At 30.5% G+C, this 12,013-nt stretch overlaps 2 protein-coding genes across 2 annotated transcripts; both read right to left on the bottom strand.

The window, feature by feature from the left end:
* Nucleotides 1–1,983: 1,983 nt before the first annotated feature.
* LOC119684721 (general odorant-binding protein 56h-like) lies at nt 1,984–2,567 on the bottom strand. The gene is made up of 2 exons (XM_038098822.1): nt 2,452–2,567; nt 1,984–2,361 (listed from the first exon to the last, which is right to left on the bottom strand). Exons 1-2 carry the CDS (start codon nt 2,506–2,508, stop codon nt 2,032–2,034), a joined length of 387 nt encoding a protein of 128 aa, XP_037954750.1. The 5' UTR covers nt 2,509–2,567; the 3' UTR covers nt 1,984–2,031.
* Nucleotides 2,568–7,729: 5,162 nt separating this feature from the next.
* LOC119684607 (polycystic kidney disease 2-like 1 protein) lies at nt 7,730–10,233 on the bottom strand. Its single transcript, XM_038098684.1, has one exon. The coding sequence runs from the start codon at nt 10,200–10,202 to the stop codon at nt 7,842–7,844; it is 2,361 nt and encodes a 786-aa protein (XP_037954612.1). The 5' UTR covers nt 10,203–10,233; the 3' UTR covers nt 7,730–7,841.
* Between the last annotated feature and the right edge of the window lie 1,780 nt (nt 10,234–12,013).

Genomic DNA, 12,013 nt, shown 5'->3' with positions numbered 1-12,013 from the left:
AAAATTTTGTTTTTGCAGAATAATGCACCCTCTCACTTGTTTACAATACGAATTGCTTCTACACCCACTGGAATAGATGGCTCTGGGAAAAGAGATTTGCAAGAAATGATGAAATGGATTAGGAAACTTAGGTATGTTTTGGAGGACTTGATAAATCGTATTATTTAAAAGGTATCCAAATATTAAAAGATTTGGTTTCCACTGACATGTTTCCAAACTTGAAAATGAAACATGATAATGAAGGTATCCAAATATTGAAATATCGTTGGACTCGGTGTATTGAGTTAAAAACGTAACTATATTGTAGATAAAATAAGTGGCGCAACACCATGTTTAATTATGTTTCTTGAAAATTTCAAAAATATCATTACTTCGTTCAGTTGGATATTTTTAAGAGATGCATTCATTTTTATAGTATAGTTTAGTGTGTTTACTCATCTATTTATTTGTCCCGAACAACCTGTTATTGTGTTTTAGCCTAGAATCAGCATTTCTTTCTGGTTAGCACTTCTCCGGTTAGTACTCCATTAACTTGATGTTGTCCTCTCCTACGTCTTCTTTCTCAAATTGCGGCTTCAAGCACCTTTTTCGCTGGAGCATCGTTATCCATTCTTACAACATACCAAGAGACTGCTGAAACTGCTGGAAGTTCATTCGTTGAATATGATAATAAAGTAATAAAGTTTGTACTGCTGGTGGTTCATTATCTCCGTTATAATAATAAGAAAACTGTTTTTCTGTTTATGCATTAACCTTTTCTTTATATACTTATCTTTTGTAAGAATACTGAAAAAGACAACATAATATAAGGACTACTTTGAGAGGCAACATTTCAAATGCAAAAATCTATTGTTTTGATGCATGATAGTGTGACATACACACATAGGTATTTGCAAAGTTTTCAATATAAATTGAAAATATTATTAAATATTATCTTCAGTTAAAAAATCTAAGAAACAAGATATCGGAAATATATTATTATTATGTTGAGCCTTTTCCGAATTAGTGTATCTGGGCACTTTTACTCTTTGATAGCTGAGAGGTCTACAAAGTTTGACCTACAAAGTCCCACCCATCTCACTGACTAACTTGTGTATTCCTCGTAAGCTTCGTGATTATTCAATGACTGATCTAAGTTCGGCAAACCGCCCTCTGCGGTTAGTGATTACTCTGAGATTAGATAATGCTAAGTAGGAGAGCCTGCCGGTTTTCGCATATAGCTTCAGGGGTCTGTTCCTTATGGGTTTTTTGACCGGATCTATTCTAAGGTCTCTTAGTATGTCACTCGTGCGGATGTACCATGGCATTTTTAAGAGTCTTTGGAGAGCCTCACTTTGAGTAATTTGCAGCTTCTGGATAGTACAGTCGGCAGCTTTGCTATATGCGACTAATTATTTGGCATTTCGAATTAGTTCTACCTGATGCTTAATGCCATAAATCCAATAAATATCATAAAGTTAAAGTTTGAGATTTGATTGTACAAACAAATTAAATTAAATTAAAATTAAAGTATTTTTGTGAAAATAACATTAATTAATTAGTGAATAATAATATATATAGTTAATAATATATATAAGCTATAATTTATATAGCTGTGGTTTGTGCGTTCTAATAAACTAATTAGGACATGAGACACTTTATGGGTGAACACTATTCTTTTTTCTTGTCATTAGCTATTTTCAATTAGGTCTTTAAAAAACTAGATCCTTAAATACGAATTTTAAATGCTGTATGTGGTTGAACGAAATGCATAAAACGAATAAGAATGTAAGTTCTTTCGAATCATTTGTTTCAATATTAGGATATTAGGTATTAGGATTGTTTTGTAAGATTTTTACTAATAGCAATATTAACCAATTTGAAGCTGAAACAGCAGATATCAATAATGTAGCATTACTCTCAATAGGCAGTGTAATATAAAAGCAAAATAATTATGTTGATTTTCGTCGTATTATCACATTTTTTTTTTATTTTTCAATATTTTGTTTAGTAAATCAATTATTTTAAACACATTTCTCACCACATTTTAAATTACATTTTTTTCTGAACTACACAAGCCAAAATTCGGAAAGCTTTTTCACATGAGTTGTCATATTCCATAACTTTGCATTCATCAATAATTTGCACCAGTTTTTTATCAGATTCGAAGTCTTTCTTTGCGGAATCAGCATTAAAGTTTCCTGCTGAGTCCATGTATTTACTCTTTTCGAAGAAACACTTAGTTGCGCACTTGATGTCATCCTTTACACTCGGAAAATCAATGTTATCCCATTGTAGTTTATTGACTTCATTTTCCTCGAGATTATATTCTTTAAGACAATCCTGTGCCATTTTCACCATTTCTGGGTGTAACTCCCCCGACTGCAGTAATACATATAATAAAATCGTTTTATAAGAGAAGTAAATTAATTAATATCTTGTTTTATTTTAATGTACTAAAATATTAAATACCATAACAGAAGCAATAAAAATGACAAATACGAAACTCCATAAATTTGCAGCTCTCATTTTGGATTAGTTATTGCTTTGCGGTCTGAAGAGAACTGTTTGCTTATAAACTACTGAGCTAGGCTTTTATATATGTTCCCAAATATTGTTTCATTAGATACATACATATACATTCCATATGTTTTAATTTTAATTTCAATTTGAAAATATTTTAACTCATCGCTCTTCTAAATACAGTGGTTACGCTTCACAAAGTGGTTTAATATTATTTTTGCTATTATTTGAAATTAATTTTTTTTTATAACAAATTAGCAATTCGATTGGGAGAGCGTTAAGTTAATTGGAGTATTTTTTTAGATCATTGGTTTCTTTATTATTGTAGCTGTATGGATAAAGGTAAATATAATAAAGGCATCTATAATTCTATAATAAAGTATAATCAACACAGAGAACCACAGTTTTTCCAACTTATCAGTTGTTATATAGAGAATCTGTACTTTTATACCTTATTATAAATTACGTACTCAGTTTGAGTTATCAAATTATAGATAACACGAAACTCTTATAAAGGTTCCGATAATCTATTTTGAAGCACAGGGCACAACAAATTGTTGCTATTCGGTACTGCTGCTTGGTGTCAGTCTATTCCATCGGTTAAGCTTTTGTTTATCTTCAATTTAATGCTTCAAGATATGTGCAAGGTTTCTTCTTATACTGTTTGTCTGGAAATTCCATCTATTCATTACTATCACGTTATTAATCAATCTTAAGCAAAAACAATAACAGATATTAATAGACAAAAATTAAATGAAACTTTATATCGGTCTCTTTTCAGAATAGATAATTTATCTAAAGAAGTATTAAAACAGTTTTAAAGTTTTTTTTTTAAAGTGGAACTTTGTATTTTTTTGAAGAATTAAAATGATTATATTTAGAGGTATTTAACACGTTTAGTATATTGGCCTGAAGATATTTGAAAGATTCACAAAGAATGGTAAATAGTTTCCCTATGGCGTATCAATTTTAATGAACAAAATAGATTCATCGAATTCCCCAAACAGATAACTTAAGTATCTGTTCACTTAAGTAGAAGATTAAAATTTCGTAAGCACATAGACACAAACTTTGAAATGTTAGGTTACACTGGTTTCTCAACAGCCAAAGGTAAAGGCCTTTAAATTGAAAATATGAAGTTATCTTATATAACAGCATCATTACACCAATTTTAACATATGGTTATCAACTGTATGGCAATGCAAGTGCTTTCAACGTTAATATCCTGTAAAGAGCTTAGCCAAATATATTAAGTGTGATCACTGGAAGAAAACGTGCCTTATGTATGAGGAAATTCATAGACATCTTTATAGAATCTTCATAGACATTTATATTTTTCATAAATGCATATATCGATTGATATATAAGTCATATAAAACAATTGTTAATTTGAGAGTAATTTTGATACTCTGGCAAAATATCTAGAGTGCAAAAAATTAATCTCGAGTGTTATACATTTCGGTCTAGATTTGCCAATCGAAAATAAAATTGCACTAACAGTGAAATTCGATTAAAAAATAACCCCAGATTTACCAATCGAAGACGCCAGAAGCATTTAAAGTTCTAGTAAGATTACAAGTCGTATTATAAGAAGTTTAAGTTAAAAAAAAAGTAGAGGGACTTCGTTCAAGAGTGCCTTCGTTCGTTTTGGTTACTACATCTATTTTTATTAAGATATTCTTAAACAATCTGTTTTTCTGTAATATTATTTTTCTGGAACAGTTAAGAAAACCTATTAGGTTGGTTGGTTGGTTGGTTGGAGTGGCAGCCTTGTTTACCAAGAAAGCCCACTTGAGCACAAATAATGGCCCGTTGTGGTACCACAAGGAAGAAGCAATGTTCGTATATAGACAAGGTGATCAGTATACGACCAACGCCCAACAGAGAGGCAACGACTCCCCAATTAGGTGAAGGAGAACCAACCCGCATTGTAGGATGACAGTTCAGTCAGATCGGTCAGAAAAGGGGACTCCAAGATTTTTGATCTTCTTCTGGCTAAAGATGGGCACTGACACATGAGATGGAACACAGTTTTCTCCTCGTCCTAAGGAACCCCTAGTCTCATAGCATGCCTCCCTATTAAGCAATGAGCCGTCAGCACCGATACCGTAGTACTGAGCAGATCTATCTTTATTTGGAGCAGCTTACTCGTACGCTTTTTATGCAAGTTAGACCAAATCGACCTAGAAATGTGACAACTGGGCTCACTTGCCCATTGTTGCTGAGCAATGCTTAGATATTTTTGTTTAATTGCCAGTTTAGCTGTTGCAAGTGGAACGCCAACTTCTAATAAATGAATATCAGGGAGACGAGCCCCAGTCTTGACAAACTCATCCGTCCTACAGTTACCCGCAATATCCCTATGACCAGGAACTCAGATAAGTTGAACGTTAGCGCACATAGCTAGGTCATTGAGGGAAGCACCTATTAGGTGAGTTGTAACAAAAAGTTATAAATATGTTAGTTAATATTTAGTTAATTAGAAATGAATCGAACTCTTTAAAATTTTAACATAAAATAAAGATAAATAGTCGTTCTTAACATCGATTCTTTCTTTAGTACCGGACCAAAATTATATTATGTTATTATGAATTTCTGTCTATACACGCTTGTAATAAATGAACTCATGAATGGAATATTTTCAGTAGTTCCACTAATATAACTGCAATTAATTGTTTAAACAATGTAACAAATTGTTCTGCATTTCCTCAAAACCTATAAAATTTAATTCTATTATAACACCTTTTTTGAGTATTTGTATTTAGTCTAATTATATTCAAATTAAATAATTTGTTGATATTTTCATTACTAAATATATATAATAATAATTGGCGAGTTATTACCTGATTTTAATTTAGTGATACAAATTTATATAATTTAATAATTATATTATTTTTTTTAATTAATGATGAATGCTACAATTTTTTTTGTTCCTATATGAAAAATTTTTATTTATTCAGTATACATCTATATATATATATATATATATATAAAATATAATGACATATTTAATTTGGTGAAATTGAGTTGTAGTTCCCAACTTCAATTAGTGTTAATAGAGTGCCATTTTATTTATTTTCTCTGTTCTCACGGTCAAAAAGTACTAATTGTGTTATTTTTACATTTTAAAATTATGAAGATCATATAGATTATACTATGTATGTTATATGCATTTGTACAGAGCTCAAAAATATCGTCGTTGTACTTTATATTACAAATAAAAATGATTAAATAATTAGTTGATGTAAAAACTTCTGATAAAATTGTTTAGAGAATTGCTGAAGACATTGAACCCAAACAAGAAAGTAATAAAATAAATATATATATTATTGAATAAAGTATTTGTGTTGCTGTAAAGCTAGACTTTCTTTGTGTAGGGACAAAGAAGCTTTATTAAAATTTAGAGGGGTTTTTGAATAGCAAAGAAAGAAATAAAGGACAAACACAAAAATTTATTTTAATTTTATTGAAATTTGGCTGACCATACAACGCTGTTTCGAGTATTGCCAAGTACTCTTCATCAGTGGTCTTTGGAGTAATCGAATTTTTATTTAATTAGTTTATAGTCCGTATATAATTTTGTTTGGACTGCAAGTGCCAGGCTTAGAACTCGTTCCTGTCAAATTAGAAGCGATGACTAATCGTGTTTATCCACAAGAAGCCAAGGCTGCACAAACTTTAAATGCTCCAACAGTTCACATAGTTTATATGGAATATATGTTATAATATATATTCATATATATTTTTTATATATATATAAAAATATAAACATTTTATACATTGATTGTTTTTGTAATTAGTAACATTTGTCTGAAGACAATTTGAAATTCAATCAACCACAAAAAGTGCCGTTAAGAAATCGGTATGCTTAACAAATTTCTGATATAAAAGTATAAATATAATAAATAATTATAAATATATTTATAATTAATATAAAAATAATATAAATTAAGAAAAAAAAATATTTTATGATTATATAGAAAACATTTTATTAACAAAATAACTTCTGATTGTTGATAGCAGCTGTAAGATATACATCTCCGATTTTATCCAGTTTGTAAAATACTTAAGGTTCGCTTCTTAACTACACATTTAGGAAATTTAAAATTGTATTTTAAACAGGGTTCGTATTTGCTCACTCATGAGCAGCTCAGGCTCACGAGCAAGAGCCAATTCTTACGTGAGCCCAAAATTGGCTCATGAGCGTAAGCCCATAATTGGCTCATATTGAAGAGCTGCTCACCAGCGTGAGCCTTCAAACAATATAATGAAACAATAATTTGAATTTGAAAAACAAATTTATAAAATATTATTATTTTCCACAAATAAACAATAAAAATATATTTATTGTTTATTTTAGGAACTTTGATTATTTCCATATTTTAGTTAGTTCAAGATTATTAATATTTTTAATCTTTTTAATGACATGTTTTCGAAAAAAAAAAAAATCATAGCAAAATCTTAAATTGGGCACATAAGATTTCATGAGCCGCAGCTCATACTCTTGCTCACGAGCGTAAGCCCATTTATAACTTAATGGCGGCCACGGTTGCCACTTATGGTACTTTAGTACCAAAATTGGTACTTTTTTTTTCGTTTGGTACTCATGTTTAAAAAATGGTACATTTTTGACGACCCAACTTTATTGTGGATATTTCCAATTAATTTTTTTTTATAAATTCAACTTTGCACTATTTTATATTTTGTTCATTTATAGCACTATGAAAAATACAGAACGAAAAAACAAAAAGGTCCAAAAAAATTTTGGAAATTTTTTTACAGAAATGGTACCTTTTTAAACCAATTTTGGTACAGGAAAAAATTTTCAAGTGGCAACCGTGATGGCGGCTCTTGCTCGTGAGCGTGAGCTCTGCAGTTGTGCTTGCTCGTGAGCGTGAGCCATCGTATGAAAAGAGTTTTTTGCCGGCTCATGAGCCGTGAGCAAAATGAGCCGAAATGAGCCGCCCATGGGTACGCAAATACGAACTCTGATTTTAAACACTAATATAGAAATATAATATATTTATATTTTCTGTTTCCTTCCAGTTTTTTTCTAGAAAAAGTATTCGGAATAAGTTATTTTGGAAAAGCTTATCTAAATCAAGAACTTAGCACATTATCGAAAACTAGATAAGCATTAAAATATAAATAACATGTAAACAAAAATGTATTATTAGAATTTTTTTTACTTTATTTTAAAAACAATTTTCAACTTAACCTTCGACTGACGATCTTTTCGGTTATAGAATTTTCGGTTATTTTTTTTAATCATAATAATAATTTTAATAATTTTGAATTAATTATGAATCACTTTATAGAAAGTGATGTTATGTAAATAACTAACTATATATATTTATTGCGCTATTAGTTAAATTTAAAATCCAAAATAGCTGTTTTTGTGGATAGTTATAGTCAAATTCGCAGTTCTCTTTCAACTTAATTAAACAGATGAATATCCTTAATTCAATAATTTTACCGTTTTTTGAATGTCCTTCGTTTTCATTTTCGTCGTCAGTCTCGAAATCACTGTCTACTTCATTTAGAACTCGACTTAGTAACTCAGTTTGTAAAGTTAATATTCTTGCAATTTCTCGTAAACGTTCTATTTTATTAATTTCATCAACATATTTTTCCATAGCTTGTTTTTCTATGTTTTCTTCTGTTTGTTTTATTGTTTCACTAGGTTTATCAGCTTCCTCAGAGTTGTCATCCTTTTCACCTTTGTTGAGTTTTTCGTGCTCTTCTATTTGTCTTTCAACATCTTCCTTTACTGTCATTTGACTTTTAGTTTTCTGAGCTTTTGTCCTGCAGCATTTGCAGCGCTGACAACATGATTTGTATTCCATTCGTAGATATTCAAAGAAACTCAGATCGACGTCAATTTCCATTGATCTGCTGGCTTTAATGGTGCTAAAGTAACTAAGGCTCAGCGTTATGAACAAATTGATTAGCACAATACTAACTGCGAACACAAGTATAATATATAATATTATACCTAAAAATTGGCTGTCATGCTCCACATCACTTAGGTTACCATCACTTTTAAAACCAACGGCTATACTTATAGAGCAGGAAAAACTTTTGAAAAATCTATGAAACGATTCAACATTATTTCCATTTATAATTAGTGATGTTATTGAGAAAGCAAATATGAAAAGAAATATTAGTAATGTTGTTGAGATCAAAGCATATTTGGCCTCAAAAAGTGTAGTAGTAAACGCATTAAATACTTTAGCGAATTGTAATATCTTCCAAAGCCGGATCGTTGTCAAGGCAACTAGCAGACCCAATGCAAACAAAGTAATATAGTCAATTTCTGCTGGTACACGAAAATCAATATAATGCAATTTCTCGGCTTCATATACATAATCCATCAGTTTTTCCAATAAAGCTTCTCTACATACAATGAGCGCTACGACAATCAAATTTAGCGCAACAATAGTAATATCCACTAAATTCCATGGTAACCAAATTGTTTCTGGGGCATGCCAAATTCTTAGAAAAATAACTGTTGTGAATTCTATCAACTGTAGTATGTAGAGCAATAACACTATTAACCCTATATAGCTGAGTTGGTCAATATTCAGTAGGAGAGCTGAACTGAGTACGCTACAAGAGGACATTATAATACCAAAAGGTGTTTGCTCCATCATAATGCTAGAAACAGTGAAAATATTCGTATCGGTGTTGTACACTGTGAACTCAATAAACACCACTAATGTTTTTTCGTTAATCCAATTAAATTCTTCTAGCATTTGTACAACATTTTCACTATTGTTTACGTCTCTAGCTAGTACTGCCACGTAGCCTCCATCATCATAATCATCCAAAACCCCCGAACGCGTGAAAGCGAAGAAATCGTTATGAGTTTGAAAAGATGTTGCCTCCATTGGTAACCAAGGCTCAGTAATACGCCAAAATTTATCTACATAATGCAATTTTTCGTAAGGCAGTTGCCAACCAGGCATAAAATGACGAAACTCATATACTAGATTACGAATTATATCCTTTTCACTTGTGCGACGAAACTGTCTTAAACGTACTACACCGATCAGTTTTCCCAGCTCATATGATATCCAACCTTGCTCCTTAATTTCCATATTGTTGTAATCCTTACCATCATTGAATTGCAGTATCGGTAAGTTCCGTATAAATTCATATATTTGGTCTGGAGTTTTGACATCATTTAATGAATAGTCTCGTTCTTCATTTTTTGTGAGCACTCGTCTCATAATGACCGCATTCCAATAGGTTAGACCATTATGTATTCCCATTATCACTATTAAAAGCAGTAAAAATTGTTTACCGTAGACCCACAAGTCTGCGGTTATTTGTTTATACTTTAAGTTGGTGGTTTCATGTGTGTGTTTTTCTGGTAATTGTACTTTTGACTTGTAGCTCTCTACCTGTAACTTGAGAGTCTCAATATGTCCATTTTGCTGTGGTTTGTCCTCTTGCCTAGTTCGTTTTAATTTCTTATAACATTTGCAATAAACATCACTGAATGCTAATGCTACAAGGATTAACAGATCAAATATAACATATTTTATCAGCCAAACGAGCGCGATTGCTATCAATACAGTTTTAAGCTTTTCGTTTTCATGTTTAAAATTAGACGTCAACAAAATTATTACAATTCCAAGGATTATAATTGCAATCGTAATGTTTATGCATACTTTTTGGAATCTATTTAGAATCATTGTCTTATTTCTTATTATATTATTATTAATTAATTAATATACATTTTTCGCTTAGTTTTAAAATTACATAAAAAAATCACTTGACATATTTTTCAAGTGATAAATTTTTCTAAAAGTAAAAATAAGTGGTTATATAAATTATAAGGTTACAGTTAGAGAGGCAAGATCTAATATCAAAATTTAGCTGACTGTGAGCGTCGAGTAGTGTCAATTCATAAAACATAAATCCATTACTTCACACCTGAAAGGAAACAATAAGCCAGAGAATGGGTAGAGTCCGGGGGTAGTGTTCCCAAACGGTCACGAACTCAACAATCGACTGGAAAAGTTTTGGCTTTCGTATCTTGGGATTCAAGTGAAATAATTTTCATGGACTATTTGGAAAAAGGAAAAACATTAACATCAGACTGCCATTGCATAACATTGGATCGATTTGATGAGGATATCAAGAAAAAACGACACACATTTGTCGAAGAAAAAATTATCCGTTCTCACGTCTATGAAAACCATGGCAAAATTAAATGAATTACGGTACGAATTGCTTCCTTACTCAGCGCATTTTCTAGATTTGGATTCCAGTGACTATATTACCTGTTTCTAAACTTGAATAGATGGCTCTAGGAAATGAGACTTGCATCAAATGATGAAGTGTAAAGAGGTACATTTTTGAGGACTTAATAAATCGTATTATTTAAAAGGAATCCAAATATGTATGTCGAGCTAAAAGGGGACTGTATTGAATCATAAAATATAATTTTCCAAAAAAAATGGGTCTTTATTACTTAGGTCGGGTATTTATCAGTCCATCTGGTATAACACACAATACAATACACAATAATTGTACTGTTACATTTCATTGTGTAACTTTATCATAAATTATGGGTATATATTGTAATAAAAACAATGTACCAGGGCGATGTTCATTAACTTACACTCTCTTTTTTTATGAAAAAAATCAATAGAAAATAATAATTGTGAAATATCACAAAGATATTTTAAAACTTATTTCGGCATTATTAAAAATTATAAGGATTGATTAGTTTGATTTTTCAATTTGACATCAATTTAATATGCATAATTTTTAGTCACCCATGTTATTTCCTAGTAATATCTGCTTCTTTATACAAAGGAAAGGATTTTTTCTGAAGGACATTCTTTAGAAAAAAACAAAGATATTTTTATCTGTTGAAAAGATAATAGTTACTACTTTCTAGTATGCATGTGTCTTAAATATAACTTTCTAAATACTTCAAAACTTTACAATAAGAGAGATACTTTCAAATTCTTCAAATCCAAAGCTTACTATTAAACTAGCGTAAGTAGAAATATCAAAAATGAAGTCGAGTATATGCATTATTGTAGTACTGCCCCATATTAAATTACAGTCGCTAGCTTGAGTACTATATTTGGCAATACTCAAAACAGCTGCATGGTCACCCAAAAATTCAATTAATTAAAATAATATATAGATTTTTTCGAAAAGTAGTAAACTACAACAACAAAAATTCATTTGTATATTATTTTAATCTAATGAATTTTTGGGTGACCTTACAGCTGTTTTGAGTATTGCCAAATATCCATCATGAGTGGGACTGCAAGTATCAGGAATCAAATTCGTGTCCTGCCAAATTTGAAGCTCAAAGTCAGCGCACACACTGATCCAAAGCCGTACTATGTTCGCGCATTTTTCTGGAGAATATAAAAAGAACTTTTATTGTTGTAGTTTTTTTTTACAAAAATTAAAACAATATTAATTACTTGCCATTAAACATTTTTTATTGAAAACTTAAATATATAATGTATAGTAAAAT

The sequence above is a fragment of the Teleopsis dalmanni genome, chromosome 2, assembly GCF_002237135.1.
Source record: "Teleopsis dalmanni isolate 2A chromosome 2, ASM223713v2, whole genome shotgun sequence".
Taxonomy (NCBI): domain Eukaryota; kingdom Metazoa; phylum Arthropoda; class Insecta; order Diptera; family Diopsidae; genus Teleopsis; species Teleopsis dalmanni.
This window is presented reverse-complemented; position numbering and strand designations above follow the sequence as displayed.

What these genes read in the sequence shown, in the direction of transcription:
- LOC119684721 (XM_038098822.1), bottom strand. Translation starts at nt 2,508, where the DNA reads ATGAGAGCTGCAAATTTATGGAGTTTCGTATTTGTCATTTTTATTGCT. An exon ending in TTTTTATTGCTTCTGTTATG is followed by an intron (nt 2,362 to 2,451) that starts GTATTTAATATT and finishes GTATTACTGCAG; the next exon opens with TCGGGGGAGTTACACCCAGA.
- LOC119684607 (XM_038098684.1), bottom strand. Translation starts at nt 10,202, where the DNA reads ATGATTCTAAATAGATTCCAAAAAGTATGCATAAACATTACGATTGCA.